At 51.1% G+C, this 20,954-nt stretch overlaps 3 protein-coding genes across 6 annotated transcripts; all 3 read left to right on the top strand.

Moving 5' to 3' along the window:
• Positions 1–582: 582 nt before the first annotated feature.
• On the top strand, positions 583–8,628 carry ccdc93 (coiled-coil domain containing 93). Of its 4 annotated transcripts, none has more exons than XM_070976262.1 (24): positions 583–702; positions 1,135–1,248; positions 1,506–1,600; positions 1,707–1,818; positions 2,039–2,137; positions 2,528–2,584; positions 2,739–2,839; positions 3,239–3,256; positions 3,511–3,547; positions 3,644–3,742; positions 3,947–3,997; positions 4,184–4,270; positions 4,374–4,490; positions 4,693–4,755; positions 4,917–4,990; positions 5,602–5,683; positions 5,773–5,847; positions 5,946–6,017; positions 6,134–6,242; positions 6,338–6,420; positions 6,529–6,566; positions 6,704–6,788; positions 6,915–7,028; positions 7,564–8,180. In XM_070976262.1, the coding sequence occupies exons 1-24, from the start codon at positions 616–618 to the stop codon at positions 7,618–7,620; spliced, it is 1,926 nt and encodes a 641-aa protein (XP_070832363.1). In that variant the 5' UTR covers positions 583–615; the 3' UTR covers positions 7,621–8,180. The 4 variants fall into 4 exon arrangements, with proteins under 4 accessions (XP_070832363.1, XP_070832364.1, XP_070832365.1 ...); XM_070976263.1 differs by having other exon boundaries at positions 5,949–6,017; positions 7,564–8,114; XM_070976264.1 differs by lacking the exon at positions 3,239–3,256 and having other exon boundaries at positions 7,564–8,628.
• fgf9 (fibroblast growth factor 9) lies at positions 8,547–12,088 on the top strand. Its single transcript, XM_070976266.1, has 4 exons — positions 8,547–9,688; positions 10,678–10,806; positions 10,927–11,030; positions 11,123–12,088. Exons 1-4 carry the CDS (start codon positions 9,409–9,411, stop codon positions 11,303–11,305), a joined length of 696 nt encoding a protein of 231 aa, XP_070832367.1. The 5' UTR covers positions 8,547–9,408; the 3' UTR covers positions 11,306–12,088.
• Positions 12,089–12,779: 691 nt separating this feature from the next.
• On the top strand, positions 12,780–20,886 carry tmprss3a (transmembrane serine protease 3a). The gene is made up of 15 exons (XM_070976595.1): positions 12,780–12,861; positions 12,979–13,025; positions 13,273–13,503; positions 13,801–14,020; positions 14,867–14,980; positions 15,251–15,367; positions 15,697–15,820; positions 16,085–16,204; positions 17,063–17,109; positions 17,891–18,056; positions 18,322–18,491; positions 18,948–19,043; positions 19,128–19,270; positions 19,544–19,696; positions 20,772–20,886. Exons 1-15 carry the CDS (start codon positions 12,780–12,782, stop codon positions 20,814–20,816), a joined length of 1,875 nt encoding a protein of 624 aa, XP_070832696.1. The 3' UTR covers positions 20,817–20,886.
• The last annotated feature ends 68 nt before the right edge of the window (positions 20,887–20,954 follow it).

Below are 20,954 nucleotides of genomic sequence, written 5' to 3'. Positions count from 1 at the left end.
TCCAAAAACAAGCTATGAGATTCCTTTAAGTCGATCAAACTAATCAATCATACCACATGTTATAGAAAGATCAGCAGTCTGAAGAGAATCAGACTCAGGTGTTTACAACAAACATGACAATATACATAGTAAGAGAGAGGAAAGTAGTCCATGCTCTCGTGAGGAAACAAGTACTGCAAAAGACAATAATCATATAAGTTAGAAAGTAGAGAGATGTACAGTAAAACATCTAAAATCCATATGTTAAATATATATAAAATGTTAAAAAATGTGATGTTCAATTTAAGGATGGCGCATATGTGTATTTCTTTAGCTTTATTTTATCAGAAAATGTTTAATTTATGGTCATTTTTGTCATCTCGGGGCGCCCCCTGCTGGCTGAAAGTGTTAGTGCGTGTTGTCCGCGTGTTTGTGCTCCTCGTGACATTGTCGCGTGTCTAAAGTCTTTGAAGTCACAGTCTTCGGTCTCAGATATGAATGTCCTGATGTCGCTTTCTGTGTGCAGTCGCAATCAAAATTAGGAGTTAATCAATACTTTCATGACGTTTATAACAACGACTGCCGGCCTATCACATGTCACGGTCATGTGACTCGTCATCAACACTTCCGTTCAACATGGCGGCGGCGACGTCTGTTTTCCACAGAGTGAGAACTGGCTCGAAAATAGGTGCCCAGTATGACCAGGACGGAAACCTCATTCAGGTAAAGAGCGTTTTAGTCACGTTTTAACAGCGCAAACAGACTTTTACTGTAAAACCTGCACAGAGCGCTTTGTGACAGCCAATAGCACAGATGCTAGCTAGCTAACGGCTAACAAAGCTAGCTTATGACGGGGAGACTGACACTTCGGTGGTCTCTAAACGTCTCAGCGGTAAGTTCAAGGACCGTTAAAATAAAACAGAGTGTGGAAGAGTACCGACAGTCCTCCATCATGTCATGTCACGTCACGTCATGATGGCAGACGGAAACCGCTCCACGGCGCTGTTAGACTGCTTCCCGGACAGCAGCTACCTGAGTTATGAACAGCACCTGTGCAGCTGTGGGGGATTCAGTGTGTAGCTGGAGAGCATTTCTGCAGAGACAGATGATGATGATGATGATGATGATGATGATGATGATGTGCTTTGCTCCCAGGTGGAAACCCGAGAGGATGAAGAGCAGAGCGTCAAGCTGGCAGAGATCCTGGAGCTGCTGCTGGCCGCTGGATACTTCAGAGCACGAATCAAAGGACTGTCCCCGTTTGATAAGGTTTGATCCAGGCTGCGTCCTGTTCGTGGGAAAACTGCGTCAGTTAGCTAACAGTTAGCTAGCTATGTTATGTGGTTAGCTAACGCTTACCCAGGGGTGGGCAATTCATTTTTACTTTTTTTTTTTTTTTTTTTTTACTCCCAAGCGGTTTTTAAGATTTTAATTCTTAGTTAGTTAACGCTACTGGTGACCTGAAGGTGGTGCTGTTGGTTTGTGACACCCTCCTCAGCCTGTGTCCTCCTGTCCGTCCTCCTCAGGTGGTCGGCGGTATGACCTGGTGCATCACCACATGTAACTTTGACATCGACGTGGATCTTCTTTTCCAGGAAAACTCAACCATTGGTCAGAAAATGTGAGCGATTTCTCCTGAAGGCTCGTGAACACTGTGATTTTGAGTTGTGTCAGAGCAGAAAATCGACTCAGATCATCACAGACGAGCGTTTCCTTTCTCTTCACAGAGCTCTGACAGAGAAAATCGTGTCTGTGCTGCCGAAGATGAAGTGTCCTCATCGCCTGGAGCCGCATCAGATCCAAGGGCTGGATTTCATCCACATTTTCCCTGTGATCCAGGTGAGACACGTCCTCCTGAGCAGAGAGGCGTCCTAAAGTGTCCATTTGCATAGAGAAGTTAAAAACAGTAATAAGGACAGAGACAGAGTCACGTCCTTAGTTTGTCCTCAGAGTCGTTTCTCCTCCTTCAGACAAACACGTCTGTCCGCCCGGCTCATTTGAATGAAATCTGTATCAGCTGAAATCAGTAATGCGCTCACGCTGTTGTGTCTCCTGTCAGTGGCTGGTGAAGAGAGCCATCGAAACCAGGGAGGAGATGGGCGACTATGTGCGAGCTTACTCCATTTCTCAGTTCCACAAGACCCACAGCCTCCCAGAGGTGAGAGCGCAGTGTCAGAGGTGAGCTGCAGGCGATGCAGTGACGTCCAGGTGATGGACGAGCTCCATTGAACCCTGCTCATGAATGCTGACAGTTCAGGTGTCGTCATTGAACGCCTCCAAAGGAGCGATAACTCTTAAATTAGACTCAGGAGATCCTCAAAACACACAGAAAGGTGATGATAGATGGATGTTATCCAGCACAGGCTCAGAAATCCAAAGTCAGCCTGAACTGTTGCTCACATCATCACATTCAGTTTATATTCATGCAACTTTTAATGTGCTTTCAGCTGATCTGAGCACTCATCAGAGCAGAGTTTACAGGCTCTCTCTGTTTAACATGTAAGTGAAACTTGTGCTGAAGTGTTGACTGTGAAACCGTCTGATCCAGGATGAAGAGTTTCTCCAGAGGAAGGACAAAGCTGTGAGCGCCGTCCTGGACGTACTGGTGAGTTTGTCACAGACATCAGTTTAATCACCGACTGACTAAAAAGAGGAATCATTGAGAAAACTTCATGCTGTATGTTCACAAACACGACCTGTTCCTTTGTTTTCATACTGAGCAGAAGTTCTTGTTTCCTGAGTGAACACATGTCTTCCAGGAAGTGTACAAACCCCAGAGGAAGTACAGGAGGCAGAGGGATGCAGGGGAGCTGCTGGACGAGGAGTCCAGGGTTCACTCCACTCTGCTGGAATACGGCAGGTGAGCTTCAGCTGGAGCGACAGACCTGTCGGCGTCTCATCTCCACGTGTCGTGAACGTGAACGCAGCCGCTCACAAGGTGGAAGCTGTCCTCAGACAGGAAGCTGTGACTCAGCCTGTAACCCTCAGAGTCCAGCAGCGGCTCACTTTGAGCTTGCACTCAGCTGATTGGTCCGTCCTCATGGACAGAGCGACCTATCGTGAGCTCTCTGCGTGTAGTTTCAGATCGAGGCGCCTTTTGAGCGGCGCTCTCGTTAAGTCGTCTTCTTGAGTCAGAGATCGATTGATGAACAGTTCTGACATCGTCCATTTTTCTGCTGCTGCAGTCTTTATTCCTCTCGTCTCATCTGTCTCACATGTTGTTTCTCCATCCGTCCGTCCACCTCCACCTCTGTGCTAGAGTGTCAGATTTCCTCCTGTAAGTACTGAATGCAGCTCTGCTCCTCGGCTGGCTTCCTCTCGGCGCTGTGTTGTGGCTGAACGTGTTTCAGGCATGATGGATGAACTGTGCTGCTGTCATGAGGTCCTGCCCTCCGGAGGCTCCGTCACTGCCCTCTGTTGTGCTGATGTGTGACAGTTGTCGTGTGGCATGGCGTGTTTTTGGCAGGAAGGAGGAGTGTTTGTTATCTTCAGACCTGATTTGTGTCACAGACGTTGTTTTTCGTCCTGTAGGCGATACGGGTTCAGCAGACAGGCCAAACAAGACCAGGTAGGTGTTTGAGTGATTGGCTTCTGCAGAGGAGCAGTTATCTCAGAGAGCAGTGTTCTTCATCTTCCTCTTCCTCGTCCTGTGCCGCTCCTTCAGGTGGACGAGAGGAAGGCTCCGCTGGCCGGCGGCTCTCAGGCGACGCCCCCGGGGATGGCGGAGGTGTCAGAGGAAGACGCCCTGCAGGCGGCGGAGGAGGTGAGCAGACGGGACAGAGATCAATATTAATTATCAGTAACAGATATTTATTCTCATCATGTGATTCAGTTTCATTATCTTACTGTGTGTGTGTGTGTGTGTGTGTGTGTGTGTGTGTGTGTGTGTGTGTGTGTGTGTGATTCTACACACAGTAACACACCCTGAGCTCAGACTGAAGTAACTGGATGTTGTTTTTGCTCGTAGATGCGAATCAAAACTCTGATGACCAGCATGGCCGCCATGGTGAACGAGGAGGTGAGCGACCGCCTGTATGAACATTCATTCACTGAACTTACAGGAGACGTCAGGTCAGTCGCTCTGCTGCTGATCTGAGCTCAGATTTACATTTAGTCTGTGTTTCACTGCGAGCTGAGCATCCACGCGTCCTCGATACGACGCTCCAGTGGCGTCAGGCTCTGATTGGATGATGTGTTTGTGCAGGGGAAGCTGACGGCGAGCGCGGTGGGTCAGATTGTGGGTCTGCAGTCTGAGGAGATCAAACAGATCGCCTCTGAGTACGCTGAGAAGGTGAGCGCCAGCAGACAGGTGATAAGAGCGACGCTCATTCTGTGTTTGGACACGCAACGCTTTCACGCGGTCGGGACTGAATGTCTCTCGTGTGTCCCTGCAGCAGTCCGAGCTGTCGTCGGAGGAGCGTTCAGAGCGCTACGGCCCACTGCAGCAACACCGCCGGGCGGTGGCTTCGCTCAAGAAACAGATCCAGCAGAAGACCAAACAGCTGGAGGAGGTCAGCGCTGCACCGTCACACCTGGATCAGTCTGATCCTCCAGCTTAAAGTCTGCTCTGCAGGCTGTGAGCTGCAGTACAGCTGTACTGCATGTGGAGGAGCTCTCCTGGAGTACACGCAGTACTTCTACACATTCATTTCCTGCAGTGACCGGCGAGGGCTTCATCGCTGTCACTGACCAGTATTTGTTTTCCTTTGACAGCTACAAGCCAAACACACAGAGGTGAAAACTAACTGTGAGGAGGCCAAGAGGAAGCTGACGGAGGTGAGACGAGGCTGGAACGCCATGAAGAGAGTTTCAGAGCAGAAACACAAACACACTGATTACCACTGTGTGTGTGTGTGTGTGTGTGTGTGTGTGTGTGTGTGTGTGTGTGTGTGTGTGTGTGTGTGTGTGTGTGTGTGTGTGTGTCCATCCGTCCACAGGCCACACAGCGCTCAGAGGAGCTGGACAAAGAGCTGAAGTCTCTGGAGGAGGCGGAGGAGCAGGCTGACAGCAGGTGAGTGCTGAGGAGGAATCCTCTCTGAGGGTTCAGTGGTGGCTCAGCGTCTGTCTGTCTCCTCCTAACGAAGCCTTTTACTGACCTCCTGTGGCCGCTGGAGGAACTGCAGCTGCTCTGTGGAGCCACATTAAAACGCTCCAAACGTCTCTGACTTCATTGTCTGTCTCAGTGATGGAGACTTTGATGTTTGTGTCATTCAAAGAAAAGAAGGTGTTCACAGGCTGAATAACTGAAGGGTCTGAAACTTACTTTACCATCAAACTCATAATGAAGGCCTTCATGAGCTGGAGGGACGCTCGCCTTCCTCTTGTCTTCCACTGACTCGTCTCTGATCATTAGGACAGAGACACTGAAGAACAGGACATTCAGTCAGGACCCCCATTTAGGCATCCATGCTCTCGTGCTGCATAAATAAGTGTTTTGAGTACGATGAAGAGTTTAGATTTGGACAGAGCGTGCTGCTCTGATTGTCACTGAGGTCATCAGTGTTCAGCCTACGTCTGCTGCCTTCATGCCAAACGTTTAAATCAGAAAATCCAGATCTGAGTAAAGAGCCAGGGTGAAGGACACTTGGACAGTTTATCTAACGGCGTGTTTTTGTTGAACAGCCTGCTGGAGAAGCTGAGGACTCTGGTGACGATGAACGAGAACCTGAAGCAGCAGGAGCAGGAGTTCAGAAACCACTGCAGGGTGAGTCCATCAGCAGAGACCGTGTCTCCAGCCGAGGCTGAAGACGAGCTGAAGGTGACGCTAACGCTGCTGCTTTTCTGTCTGTCCAGGAGGAGATGGTCCGTCTGCAGCAGAACATAGAGGAGCTGAAGGCGGCATCGGGAGAGAACACAGAGGAGGTGGAGGTACTCGTCCAATCAGATTCCACCGTCCAACACGTCTCATGGAGAGAAAAGTCCCTCCAGCAAGACTGTGTCTGAGCTGTTCTCGTGTCTTTTCTCAGCAGAGGAACCAGCTGATCGACAAACAGCACAGCGCAGACCGAGAGAAGCTGCAGAAGATCCGTCTGCTCATGGTAACGCTGATTAACGTCACTACACGAGCTGCCCGTGGTTCGCTCTCTGCTTCGTGTTTCCGTTCACTCATCCTGTTTGCAACTCAAACGTCGTCACTTCCCTTCGCTGCGTTCAGGCTCGGAGGAACCGCGAGATCGCCATCATGCAGAGGAAGATCGACGAGGTGCCGAGCCGGGCCGAGCTAACCCAGTACCAGAAGAGGTTCATCGAGCTCTACAGCCAAGGTGGGTGTGAAAAGCTTTCTGAACGCCGACCCTGAACGCCGACCCTGAACGCCTCCAGCGACGTCACACCTCCAACCTGCTCGTTCTGTTTGCAGTTTCTGCTACGCACAAAGAGACCAAGCAGTTCTTCACCCTGTACAACACGTTAGACGACAAGAAGGTGTACCTGGAGAAGGAGGTCAGTAACCATAGCAACACGGGAAGTCATAGGAAGCCACGTTCAGGTGCAATCAGATGAATGAGCGTTCTTCATGTTAACCAGAGAAACGTGTTTCCACGTCTGCAGGTGAATCTGCTCAACTCCATCCACGATAACTTCCAGCAGTAAGTATGAAGAGAGAGAGAGAGAGTGTGCGTGCGTGCGTGCGTGCGTGCGTGCGTGCGTGCGTGCGTGCGTGCGTGCGTGCGTGCGTGCGTGTCATGTGACACTGCGGTGAATAAACCGCTGCTCCGTCCTTCAGGGCCATGTCGTCGTCAGCCGCCAAGGATCAGTTCCTCCGTCAGATGGAGCAAATCGTGGAGGGCATCAAGCAGAGCCGCATTAAGGTGAAGCCGTCTTTAAGGTCGCTCTGACTGCACAGGAAGCAGAATTACCCAGAGTGCTTTGATTCTTTGAACACGAGCTGTGCAGCGTTTGGGTGACGCCCACTTCCTGCCCGTCTGCTCTTCCAGATGGAGAAGAAGAAGCAGGAGAACAAAATGAGGCGCGATCAGCTGAACGACGAGTACCTGGAGCTGCTGGACAAGCAGAGGCTTTACTTCAAGACCGTCAAGGACTTCAAGGAGGTGAGGACGCGAGCGCGGCGTGCGCTTGCGCTTCGTTAGCCGCTAACGAGCTGAAGGGCTCGTCAGCTGAATACATTTTCATAAAAGAAGAATGAACCAATCAGGCAACACCTTTTAAAGCTGTTTATTTATTGGTTGGTAGAAAAACAAAAACGTCTCATTTTAATAAACAAACACGTCTGAGTGGAAAGTGAACATCATTAGCGTTAGCTCGGGACAGCTAATAGCACAGATGCTAACTGTTTGGAGACCAAATCAAAATCTCTGCTTGTTTAGATCCTGAACAGTTTCTGTACTCTGAATTCAATATTTGAGATTTTAGAAATCTTCTGTAACATGAACAAACATCAGGATGAAGCGAGAGATTAGACAGTAACCGTCGACATGTTGGAGGACAAACTGACGGAGACACTGGTCTTTGTCGTCTCTGCTGCGTCTTCTGTTAGAACATAACAGTGCTCGTCATTACAGCTGATGTTCACTGTCGTCCGTTAACTGAAGATCAACCCTGCTGAGCGACTCTTTCTGTCTGCAGGAGTGTCGGAAGAACGAGATGCTGCTGTCCAAGCTGAGAGCTAAAGGAGCCTCTTAGCTCCGGCCGTGCATCGCTGCGCTGAAGAGTCCGAGCTGAGCCGGTCGTGTCGGAGGGTTCTTATGGTTCCACGTGTTGTTTTATTCTGAGAAACGCCTTCAAACAGAAAGCAGGAAGAGCAACATGCAGGAGCCTGAAATCACCCAGAAATCACCACGGTGAAATCTGACAAATCTAATCATTACTAACATTGACTGCAGCTGAGGGACAGAAGCGTCCTGGCGTGTGATTGGTTGGACTTTATGGACTGAGGACGGGTCGTGACGTGCTGCGCTGCCACTGGCTTCACACAGGAGGCGCTCTGTCAGAGGACGGCCGACCATCAGCCGGAGTTACTACGTCTTCTATGCAGCCGCTCGTCCACACACCTGGAAACACGCTCAGGTGTGATGATGATGATGATGATGATGATGATTTTTGCTTAACTCCTTAAAGAGAAACTGTAACCGATGAAAAGTTGAATTCATGAGGAATAAAACAAATTCTCAGACTTCAGATGAGACGACCAAAGCTTTTCTGTTCCAGTCTCACCTGACGTCACCTTCATGTTACCTGCCTTTACCTTATTGGCTCATTTTGCTCATTTGACGACTCTTGATTACCCCGTGACCTCATAATTGTCCCGTAGTCTTTCTTCTTCTTCTTTTTCTTCCTCCTCCTTCTTCTTCTTTTTGCTTGTTTTTCTTTTCTCTTTCCTTCTTTTTCTTTTCTCTTTCTTCTTTTTCTTTCCTCTTCTTCCTCTCCTTCTTCTCCTTCCATGTCCAGCCTGGTCCCAGGCCTCTGACTCACTGCTCATGTCTCGTGTTTGTTCAGTTCAGTGTGTAATCAGCTCGCTCAGACTTCTCGTCCATGTTGAGATTGACAGATAAGCTCAGCAGCTGTCGACCGGCAGTGACACTCACTTTGCTTTCTGGTTTGTTTTAAGCTCTCGCTGTGTGATCATGTGACCGACATCATGTCTGGCCTGTTTACTCTGATGCAGCTTCCACCATAAACACATCATTACATGGACAGGTGTGTGTGGCCTCTCCTGTTTCAACACGACCGCCTCTTAAAGAGACGCCGTTCCCTCTTTTCTGTGGAGGAACCTGAAGGTCCCGCACAGAACCCTGACCCCAGACCCCGCCCAGCACCTTCCAGGTGAACCAGGACTCTGACTGGGAGCCAGCCCCGATTACCAGCGTCAGGTCTGGCTCCCAGTCAGCGTCTGGTGGAAAGGCACTTGAACATGAATGGTGTGACTGGTGCAGCGCTCAGGTGTTCGGCCATGTGGTGTATCTGCCAGGTGACAAACTGCTGTTAGAGCAGCTGAACTGTGATGAAGTGACGTGCAGCCTGAGCTGGTGTGTTTGTGTGTTTTCCTGCTCGCTATCAGCTCAGCTGCTCTCCAATCTCCTGATTGTGATACTGAACAGACAGTTTGCATGTCTCTCGCCCGTCAGAGGCCTGATTGGGCGACATGAAAACACGATGTCGTACGCAGGCTGCAGCTCAGCGTCACAGCGGGCCAGACCGTGCTGTTCTCCATCCTCCGGCGGTCGGAGTTAGAGTTTAAGGCGGATGAGCTGCGACGGGCTCACGCTGGAGGAGGAGGAGGCGTGTTAATTACAACACAAACAAGCTTGTGTGTGCAGCAGCTCCAGAGAACAGCACGTGTGTTCAGGCTGCTGTTGGCAGGATTACTGACATGTCACTGATAATGATAGTGTACCGCAGCGTCTCACTGTGTCCCTGTCCGTCAGCGCTGCGCCGCACAGGAGATAAAAGCAGGAAGTGTGTGTAGAGGGGATGAGCAGAGGCGGCGGTGAAGCTCGCAGAGGAAGAGGAGGCCCAGCCCAGACGGACGGACGCTGGACACGTGAGCTGGACGCGGCCGCTCGGTCTGCTGGCATCAGGATGAACGTGTCCTCGCTGCTGCTGCTGCTGCTGCTGCTGCTGCTGTTCAGGCTGTGCCATCGACCGGCGGGAGCTACGAAACAAGACGCCGAGGTGTCACCTGAGGAGCTCGCCGCTCGCCTCCGAGGCCTCTGGAAGCTCCACATGAGGGACTCCCTGCTGAAAGGACAAGGTGAGCCAGCAGCTGAGAGACCACAGGAAACAGCTGATGTCCTTCAGTGTCAGTGTGAGACAATAATCAGGAGGATGGACTTCAAGAAGTGAAAGTCCTCAGTGCAGCAAAGTGTCCTCTGTGTCTGCTGTCCTCTTGTCTCTGCTGTCTTTAGATCATTGTGTCCCCTGTGTCTGTTGTCCTCTTGTCTCTTGTCTCTTTAGATCATTGTGTCCCCTGTGACTGCTGTCCTCTTCTCTCTGCTGTCTTTAGATCATTGTGTCCCCTGTGTCTGTTGTCCTCTTGTCTCTTTAGATCATTGTGTCTCCTGTGTCTGTTGTCCTCTTGTCTCTTTAGATCATTGTGTCCCCTGTGACTGCTGTCCTCTTGTCTCTGCTGTCTTTAGATCATTGTGTCCCCTGTGTCTGCTGTCCTCTTGTCTCTGGTCTCTTTAGGTCATGGTGTCTCCTCGTTCATGTCTCAGCAGGACGCTCATTTTAACTGAAACTAATGATTCTTTTCATTCTGGATCAATCAGCTGATCATTTCCTCCATCGATCGATCGATCGATCGTTTTGGAAACTTTGTGAAAACAGTGAGAAATGTGCTCACGATGAGCCCAAAGTGACGCCTCCACCATGTTTGTTTGGTCCACATGATTCCAAACACATTCAGATGATTGATGAAAGCAAAGACACTAAGCTGTCAGCAGAGTAGAAGAAGACAGTAGTACCTGAAGTAAGTGCAGTACTTGAGTAAAAGTACTTAGTTACTTTCCAGCGCTGGTCATAACAGCCCTCACACGTCTCAGGTGTCCTCGGCCAGTACGAACAAGAGGAATGTTTACAACAACATCTGAGCGCTGCATTAAGCCAGATTTGAAAAAAATCCCCTCCTGCGCGGTTTGATGGGAATTTCCTCGATGACTTCCTGTATTTATTTCATGACAACAGCTGCAGACTGCGCAGCGTCCTCTGTCCCCCACAACCAATAGTGTCTCTGTGAAGCAGGTTCCAGTCCTCATCCAATCAGAGGGGCCGTCAAACAGCAGCTGCTCTACTGTCGCGTTGGGATTGGCTACCACCTCCAGATTCTGCCCAGCGGCTCCGTGGGAGGCGTCCACAAACCCACCGAGGACTGTGAGTCCAGCACACCTGTGACCCCCCCCCTTGTGGGTTTGTTCGATGGTTTTTGTGTGAAACGTTTGAGATGTCTGTGACGATGCACTGAACCTTCACTCGCGTCTGCGTCTCCTCCAGGCTGGCTGAAGGTGTTCGCTGTGAGACACGGGGTGGTGGGAATCAGAGGCGTGAGGAGCGGCCTGTACCTGTGCATGAGCGCAGACGGCCTGGCCTACGCAGCGGTACGTAGCTCAGCCTGCTTTACGTGTCCAGCATGAGAGACTGAGCTGCTTCAGACAGTGTGTGAACCAAAACATCTCAAATGTCTTTTCAGGAGCAGTTCTCTGACAAGTGCCTGCTGAAGGAGAACCTGGAGGAGAACCACTACACCACCTACTCCTCGCTGTCCCACCCAGGCGTCTACCTGGCCCTTTCCCACAAAGGAGAGCTCAGGAAGGGCAACAGCGTGGGCCGACACCAGTCCTGCACCCACTTCCTGCCCCGGAGGACTCCCTGATCGAGGACCAGCTGCTCCGGAGCAGCAGACCAGAAACTGGCATCCACACAGCAGCCGGCCCGAAGACGGGCGCCACGTCCAAGAGACGCAGCCGGAGGGACTCTGTGGAGCTTTACTGACTGTCAGCAAGAGCAGCCAACTGAGCTCAAAGGCTACGTCACGCTCATCCACCGAGCTCTACGGACCTGACGTAGCATGAGGATCAAACAAACGGCTGCTCGTGGTGCGATGCAGCCATGTTTGTGCGTTAGCAGCGGATCAGCTGACTGCGTGATGAACCCACAGAGGATCCGCTCAGCACCGCTCGGCCCGTTAGCCTCCAGAAGCTAATGATTGGGGGTCCAGTTAGGAGGTTCTTTTCTTCGTTTCCAGCTGATTCCAGTGAATTAGCTCTATTAGCTCAGCTGTTCACTGCCTGTCCAATCAGCTGACAGTCAGCAGACGTTTCACTCAGGAGGTGGTGGAGACCAAAACTGAGCTAAAACGAGACTGAACATCAGACTCCAGCGACTCTAAATGAATGCTAATGATGCTACATGCGTAAAGCTAACTGTCATATATCAGCGTTGTCTTTCAGCCTGTCACTCTGCCGGTCCGTCCACGGCCGGTGGACCTGTGTCCAATAAGAAAACCTCGAGTCCTGACAGGAATCTGCTGTGTTTTCCACAAACTGATGGATGTTGTTTCTAGTTGTTTAATGTCATTTATTTTGTGTGTAGTTTCGCTCAGTTTGGCTGTAAAATGCTTTGCAGCGTTGAATAAAATGTCTGTTTTTGATAACCTTTGACCTTGTCAGAGGAGGTGGAAACATTCATTTTAGGTTTCATGGGAGTGAAATAAGGACGCTTCTCAAATGTCAAGAAAAGTGAGATGTTGAGAGCTTTTTTAAATTTATTGATGATCCTGTTGACAGGTGAGTTAGCTCAGCTCAATAGCCACCAGCTAGCCTCACATTAGCCGGAGCAGCTAGCTTAGATAACCTGACAGGAAGTGTCACAGACTTCATTCAGTTGCTTTTCTTAAATTAAGAATTGTTTAGAGAGAAAGTTGCTCTGACTTCGAACTTTGAACTCTAAAAGGTGAATTCAGCTCTTTCCTCTCAGGATAAATAAACTTCTGTCTCATGTTTGATGTTGAGACACTCAGCAGGAACGTGTCTTCACAGACGTGGATGCTTGAAATGTTGCTGCACACCATCCAGCACCTCCCTCCTCCTCCACCCGCCTCCACACCGGCTCCCTGCACACTTCAGGGACACACGAGCATGTAATCTAACCCACAGAGTGGGAGGCACAGGGTCACCTGATCCCCGCTGTGAGCGGCAGCACTCACCTGCTCAGGTGTCTGTTTGTACCAAAGTGCAGGCACGGCAGGAGGGCAGCCATTAAAGCAGAGAGTGGGAAGAAGAAGAAGAAGAGGAGGAGGAGAATAAAGGAGGACGGAGGCAGGACAAGGAGGCAGGGATCAGGGGGACATGGTCTTAGACAGAGCACAGCTGAGTGTGGACGATGGCACGATGACGAAGAGCCTCGTGGACATCAGCACGACGGACAGACGTTTGACAGAAGGTCAAACCGGGAGCACAGCTCATCCTGCTTTTCTTCATCACCTCTTCTTCCTCCCTCTGTCCACGTCACCTCCACTCATCCTCCTGTCTCTCGTGTCTTTTTTAGCAGATCCTGCCGCCAGCGCTCCCGCCGACACGACGACTCCTCCAACAGTAAGTGGACGAACTGCAGTGAAGTCAGTGAATTTCTGTTTTTCACTTCATTTGTTGTGAATCTACTGAGTCTTTAATAGACTTCATTATTAACTGATTAATAAAACTGATCAATCAATAATGAGAGTGGTCAGTGGTCACAGGCTTAAATCAAGCGATGGGACGGCGGTTGGACGTGTTTTGTGAGGCGTAAAGGCGCCTTCATGGCGTCTGTGCTGCTGTTCAAACGCTTGCTTTTACTCTAAAGAGCAGAAAGAGGAAACTGGCTCGAAGGGAATTCGACTTCTCATCAGAATTGGAAAAGATGGCCGCTGGGGCCCGGCCCCTCTACAGCAGCACGGGGGGCAAGTGCAGTAAGTGTGTCCCCCGAGACCCCCAGCAGCTGGTGGTCAAACAGAAGAGTCCCTTTGTCCAGAGGACAGTCTCTGTGTTCAGGTATCAGCTTTCTGACAGGCTGAGGGTCCCTGATGGAACATATGTGCACAGTGACGCTGTTTTAAAGCAGAGAAGAAGAAGGTTCAGCTCTGGAGGACAACCTGACAGTTCACCTGGTTTCCTGGGACCTCGTCCGTCAGCTTCCTGCCCTCTGATGTCTTTATTGCTGGGTCAAACCCGGTGTGTCCCTCAGTGTCCTCCTGGTCACACCTTTGCGTTTGACCCCAAACACGTCTCAGAAATCCTGGATGAACTTTTCGCACCTGACTTTTCAGCAGATGCACTTTATGAAATCACCATCAGCTGTTTGACCCGTTTCCGTCATTTTCCCCCCATTTAGGAACACAAGGCGGAGGCGCCCGGACATCAGGACCCCTCCAGGATCGAGGTGGTGTCGGTGACGGAGGACGACCTCCCCACGGTCGAGACCCCCAACACGCTGAACGTCAGCCCCCTGGGCAGCTTCGTGGCCGACCCCCTGTCGGAGAACGACCCCGCCAAACCGGCGGCCGCGGCCAGCCCCGGCATGCCGATCACCAAGGTGCAGCCGTTCATCCACGGTGAGAGCCGCTGATGCTCCGCAGGTAACGCCATGACACAATGAGATTACTGCGCCGCTCGAGTTACAGCAAGATCTGCTTGAAATGTGAGACGACTGACACGCAGCGACATCTGTCCCGCCTTCACCACCGTGTCCTGGACTTCGGCTCTTTGTTCCTCAGGGCGAGGACACTTTCCCACGAGGACACTTTCTTCAGCTCAGATGGACAGAAGCAAAGCGTGGAGTCTTCTTCAGCTGCTGGATGTGTGTTCGATCAGACGTGACGAGGTTACAGGTCGTTTGGCTGAGAGGAGAAACAGAGACGACAGAATATAATGAAATGATGAAACAGAGGTTTGAAGCAACAGACACGTTGTTTCCAGAAGGACTGAATGGACTGACACAACAAACAAAAAGACCCAAAAAATCACCGTAAAGGTTCAGTGTGCAGGATTCAGGGGATCTACATGGAGTCTGATATTCATGCTTCTGTTTCATTTTATTGCCTTGGAAAGCATCTTTGTGTCCACAGAGGGAGCAGCTCCTCCTCCACCATGTTTCTACAGGAGCCCAGAGTGGACAAACCAAGCACTGAGTCCACAGAGGGACTTGTATTTTTATGGCCGCTGTAGGTTTTTCACTGCAATCTGCAACCTGACCACTAGATGCCTCTGAACCCTTCACACTGGTCCTTTAACTCTGATTTTGGCTCACTCATTGTTTCATGGCGTTGGTGCTGCACAAACATCCAGTTTTATAGATTCTATTTGGTAGACGTCTCATGTTATCGCTGTCCCGTCTCGTCTCCCTGTTTGAGCTCATGTGACATGTGGACAGATGATGTTCATGCACTGTGTCTTCTCAGAGGACGACCTGGACAAAAGCTGGAAGACCCGGCTGCTGGCCCACCGCCTGGAGCTGCTGATCGCCTCGTGCCTCGCCGTCGTGCTCACTCTCGCTCTCGGCATCGGCCTCGGAGGTAAAGAGCTTGGAGCCTGTGAGCTTTGTTCATTTGGCCATAATGGAGCCGCTGTAGTGTGGACAGCGTTCGCCGCATCAATATTTGATGGGGTCCTTACCTGTTACACAACCTCAATCCCACCTGCGCGCTGCAGGCGGGACGCACGAGCTCACTGATGCCTTCACCTGATGGTCGTGATGTCAATTCAATTCAATTCAATATATCGTCAAGTTAAATTCTGGTTCATTAAAGTGTTTCTTCTGTGTGTGTGTGTGTGTGTGTGCGCAGTGGGTCTGAGCTGTGTGGGGAAGTTTCGTTGTGGATCGTCGTCTAAATGCATCAGCATGTCGGCTCAGTGTGACGGAGAGCTGCACTGTGACAACGGAGAGGACGAGCTGGGCTGTGGTGAGACGCACACGCACGCACACACACACACACACACACACACACACACACACACACACACACACACACACACACACACACACACACACACACACACACACACACACACACACACACACACACACACACACACTGACGTGCAGTGTGTGAACGTCGTCCTCCACCACTTCCTGTTTGGCTCACATTCATGTCTGTCTGCCTTTCTTTTTGTCTGTCTCTCCATCACTCTGTGTCGCTTTGTGTCTCTCCATCTGTCTCTGTCTCCCTGTCTCTCATCTGTCCCTCTGTCTGTCTCTGTCTCTCCATCTGTCTCTCTGTCTGTCTGTCAGTGCGTCTCAGTGGGAGGAGTTCTGTCCTGCAGGTCCAGAGAGGAGGGGTCTGGAGGACAGTCTGTTCAGAGGGCTGGAACAACTGGTTGGGGGTCTCCGCCTGCAGACAGCTGGGGTACTCCAGGTGTGTCCTCAGGTGTCTCTGCTCTGTCTGCACGTCATGGTCTGTCTGACGGGGATCCACATCCCCCTTGTCACTCAGATTGTCCCGACCTGGATCGTCCCGTCCGTTCAGACGTTGATGGAGCACAAAGTGCAGCTCTGTCAGGAGGCTGCTGTGTCCGTCTGTGTGGACAGCTCGTCCCTGCAGTCAGACACACGGTGATTAGGTTAAATCAGCCTCATGGTACATTTTGTCCGTCCCTCTGTCTGTCTGTCTGTCTGTCAGGTACGTGGAGTCGTTCTTCGTCTCTCTGGCCTCCATTGAGCAGGACCTTCAGTACAACCTGGTGTCCATCAACCTGAGCCAATCAGAGGTCATCAAGCTCCAGAACGCCACAACCTTCAAGTAGGAAGCACGTCCACACTGTCCTTCATCTTCACCTGCAGACAGAGCAGCTGTTTATCCATTCAGCCTGTTTGTGCTCTGAAAGGGAAACGCTGTCTGGACATACGAGTCTTTAATGTGACAGCAGTGATATGAGGAGCTGAAAGTTACATATTTAATGTTCGTGTCTCGGAAACACCAAAAACATTTAAACAGTACTTTCATTCCCTGCTGCTTTAATTAATTAATTAAAATAACTTGACAGTTCAGAGGCAAATATTTGCTTTTTACTTCACCACATTAATCAATAACAAGAAGATTCAGATTAATCAATAAAAATTGAATCAAACATAATTTTTTTGTAAACCTGCAGAACTTGTACTTGAGTATTTGTACACAGTGTGGTAGTACTGTTTTTACTTAATACTTCCATCACTGCTGGAACGCTGCTGGGTTTTCTTGTGGTGCTTGAAACCCTGATGGGCTCATTACTGCCCCCCTGAGGCCGGAGGCTGAAAGCACACCCTGCTTCCTGTTAGAGGCGGCTGTTCTTCCCTGAACGGCCACAAGGGGCAACGATGAGCCCAGTACACTGAGAGAGATTTCTGTTTCCACACCGTGTTTCTGGTGTGAGAAGAGAAAGACTCAGGATGAGGAGGAGGGGTTGGTTTGGAAAACGCTCGTCTGGTTACACAGAAAGCACCAGAAGAAGAACCTTCCAGCACTTTCTCTCACTTCCACCTGCAGTCAGGTGTCTTCGCTGACGCTGATGAGGCAGTGGTCCTCAGCGACTGCTCTGATCTGACCTCCACCTCCTCTGTGTGTGTGTGTGTGTCTGTGACCTGACCTCCACCCCCTCCTGTGTGTGTGTCCCCACAGTAAGCCTCAGTGCAGCTCAGGGAGGGTGGCCACTCTGAAGTGTCTGGGTGAGCAAACGTCGTGCTGCTGAGTGACGCAGTTTATTCTGAGGATGCGTTCAAAGCAGCACGTGTGTTTCCTGCATGTTCATACGTGACCGCACGGCACGCCAGTGTGTGCGTTTCCCCTGCGCGTGTGTGTTATTTTTAGCCGCTGATGATTCATGATGTTCATATGAAACACGTTTTAACAGCGAGGGTTTGATGACATCACTGATGCGGAACCTGTGTGTGTGTGTGTGTGTGTGTGTGTGTGTGTGTGTGTGTCTCTGCATGTTTTATGTCTAGTTCGAGTTCATGAAGGTTGACTGATATTTTTGCTCCTCCTTGATCATTTGGATCAATATTTCCAGCCTTAAAGGGGCAGTGCACCAGTTTGTCATGAGCCTGTGAAAACAGTGGCATCACTTCTTCTTCTGTGGTTCTGAAAACAGTCAAGTCTGACCCTGATGATGTCATCTGTTAGGTGTTGATCTTCTGTCTCTTGTGAGGCTCAGACATCAGGAAAGTTCAGGATCAAAGCGCTGCAGATCAGCCTCTAGATGAACCCTTTTCATGGATAAAAAGACGTTTCAGATGTTTTTTCTCATGTTCAGGCAGCTAAAGGCCTTGAACGCATCGTGAGATGGTGGAAGTACTTCACTGACAGCACACCCTCACAGACCCATACTTAATAAAGGCCAGTTTCAGCCCACCAGCATGTGGTGTTAATCCAGCGTGTGTGAGTCAGCTTTGTGTTTGTGTCCACGCCTTCGAGCTGACCTTTGACCCCCCACATGTCCGTCCTCAGAGTGCGGCTCCAGGCCTCAGTACAGCACTCGAATCGTCGGGGGGAACGTCTCGAAGCCGGGGCAGTTCCCCTGGCAGGTGAGCCTCCACTTCAACAGCGAACACCTGTGTGGAGGCTCCATCGTGACGTCCCGCTGGATCCTGACTGCGGCGCACTGCGTCTACGGGTGAGTCACACCTGAAGACTTTGACCAAAGGCACTGTAGCAGCAGGGCCGCCGCCGGCCCACCTGAGCTCTGTGAGCAGGTCTGAACGTTAATGCTGCAGAGCTGAAGCTGTAGCTGGACTCAGATCTCTCAGCAGGGTGACGGCCTTCCTCTAAACGACCATGTGACTTGTGTTAAATGTCATGATTGGCTCCTTTTCAGGAGCAGATCTCTGCAGCTTGTAGGACTTCGTTGTGACATCTTGTCCTCTGCTGTCCGCCGGCAGGTTCGCAGTCCCCTCCATGTGGACGGTCCACGTGGGGCTGACGGAGCAGCCGGTCCACGGGGCTCAGTCTCTGGCGGTGGAGCAGATCATATACCACACCCGCTACAGGCCCAAAGGGCTGGACTACGACATCGCCCTGATGAAGCTGGCCTCGTCGCTCGTCTTCAATGGTAATGTCCAACATCCTGTTCTGTCCTTCAGCAAACATGACGTCTGCTCCAGGAAGCAGCTCGAGCAAAGAAACTGCCACTGAGGCCTTCGGGGCCCTGAGGGGCCACTCTGCCTGCATGCTACCCCCCCATGCTAACGTATGATGTATTTCTAAGCTCAGTGGCTAACGTGATGAAGCTCTGTCTGTCCTCTGGGTGCAGTGAGGGGGTCTCTGTCCTCTGTCCCACTCGGGTTTCGTCTCTCTGACAGCTGTCTGTCTCTCTGCGTATCAGCTCTCAGCCTTCAGTCCTCGTCTGTCCTCCCTGCAGCTGCTCTCACAGTGCATGTGTCTGCTGTCACAGGAAGCCACCTGAGGGCAGGATTTAGGTTAATTACACATCAGCTGATTGGCCGATTGATGCTGATGATGCAGGAAACACAGACAGACAGTTGTGGTCGTTCATGTTCCTCTGCAGGCTTCGTGGAGCCCATCTGTCTGCCCAACCATGGGGAGGACTTCGAGGAGGGCACCATGTGCTGGATCTCTGGATGGGGAGCAACTGAGGACGAAGGTGAGTCCGAGCACGAGCCGCTGTCTCCTCTGTGATGTCCCCCTCACGCCTCGGCCTCGAGCCTGAAAGGACGTGTTCTTCCAGGAGAAACCAGCGTGGTCCTGCGCTCAGCCATGGTGCCGCTGCTCTCCACCAAGACCTGCAACCAGCCGGAGGTCTACCAGGGCTTCATCTCCTCCTGGATGATCTGTGCGGGATACCTGGAGGGAGGAACCGACTCCTGCCAGGTACAGACGCTGAACGTTTGATTTCAGAGCAGCTCAGAAAACTCTACCTGTGATCCTGGATCAGTGTGTTATCAGGAACCAAACCACACATTTCAAGAGTTGAGGCTGCAGACAGAGACGTAAGATCGTCTTTCAATCACGTCCTCATTTCCTCTCCATGAGAGCTGAACATAAGTTCTCACCATAACTGTGCTAAACACTTTAAAGACACTAGAAATAAAATGATCTCAGTGACAGAAAGAGGAAGTGTCTCACCTGTGTGTCCGTCCTCAGGGGGACAGCGGAGGTCCTCTGGCCTGTGAGGACTCGTCGGTGTGGAAGCTGGTTGGAGCGACCAGCTGGGGAATCGGCTGCGCTGTGAGGAACAAGCCGGGCGTTTACACTCGCATCACGCAGTCGCTCAGCTGGATCCGCCAGCAGATGGAGGTCAGTGCCCGACAGTCCGCGTCCTCACAGGGACCACACCCACCGAGGTTTGAACTCTGGAGGACACAACACTGGACCTCACCTCAGGCGTCACCGTGCGCTGAGTTTGGGACGTTAACGAGCAGGAAATCTATCCAGAGCAGCTATGATGTAAACCTGACTGCTTCCTGTCACAGCAGGTGTAAATATGACATGAACGATGGCTGAATTCCATTTAGCTCAGTTTATCACACTGTGTATTTCACACTGGCCACAGTGACGTTAGCTTGACAGAAAGAGGAAGTCTAAAAAACTAGCTGCACTGCCGCCAGGCTAACGTTCAACCAAGACTCATGTTTGCTGTGACCAAAAAAATAAATAACCTGACTCATGATCAGCGGTTTGTTCAGTGTCTTTAGAGGGACAGTCTGTTTGAAGCGAGGACGTCCTCTGTCCTCATCGCTGAGCCTGTTAGCATTAGCTCTGAATGCTACAGGAAGTAGAACATTTTCAGCTGGATTGAAGGAAGATGAGCTGCACTGATGTAAACTCTGAGTGGAAGCAGACGAGCTCTGAGCAGAGGGTGAATCCTGTGTGAGTCAGATCTGAGCCGGCCCGGCCTCTCTGAAGCCGGCCCGGCCTCTCTGAAGCCAGCTCAGGCTCGCTGCAGTCTGAAGCGACTCTTTAATGTGGTCGTGAGGCTGCTCTGAGTGAATTCTACGAGGGGTTTGAGGAAAGTTACAGGCCGTGGTTTCTTCAGCTAAGCCCTGACTAATGGAGCACAGCACAGCCCCAGCTGCTGGTGACCTTGCTGTGTGATCCTGGACGACAGCTGGTTCTCCTCCATGATGGAATCTGACCACAGCAGCTGGAGGCGTCGTCCCATTGGCCCAGTATCAGCTGTCTTTGTATGGTGAAAGCAGAGCTGTGTGTGTTCTGCAGAGCTGTTTTACTGTTCACTGAAACATCTGAGATGTGTCATTGTAAACTCTGAATAAGAGAAACTGCGGCTTCAAACGAAGCTCGGCCCTCGAGCTCTACAGACGGAGCCGTGGGCGGAGCTCTGCCTTAAAACTCTTCTTCTTTGTTCTTTCAGAGAGAAGAGGCTCAAAATCCTCCGACTCTGAGCACAGACAACTGAACCTCCTCGTTCCTGCTCACGGGATTCAGTTTGGACGTCCACACATGAACAACACGCACCAACGACTACACAGACACACTCCGACACCAGAGAGACCCGAGCCGACCCGACCTGAGCCGAGCCAAGCCGAGCCGAGAC

Source organism: Chaetodon trifascialis, chromosome 12, assembly GCF_039877785.1.
Source record: "Chaetodon trifascialis isolate fChaTrf1 chromosome 12, fChaTrf1.hap1, whole genome shotgun sequence".
Taxonomy (NCBI): domain Eukaryota; kingdom Metazoa; phylum Chordata; class Actinopteri; order Chaetodontiformes; family Chaetodontidae; genus Chaetodon; species Chaetodon trifascialis.
The sequence above is the reverse complement of the archived record's forward strand: the minus strand, read 5'-3'. Positions and strand labels throughout refer to the sequence as shown.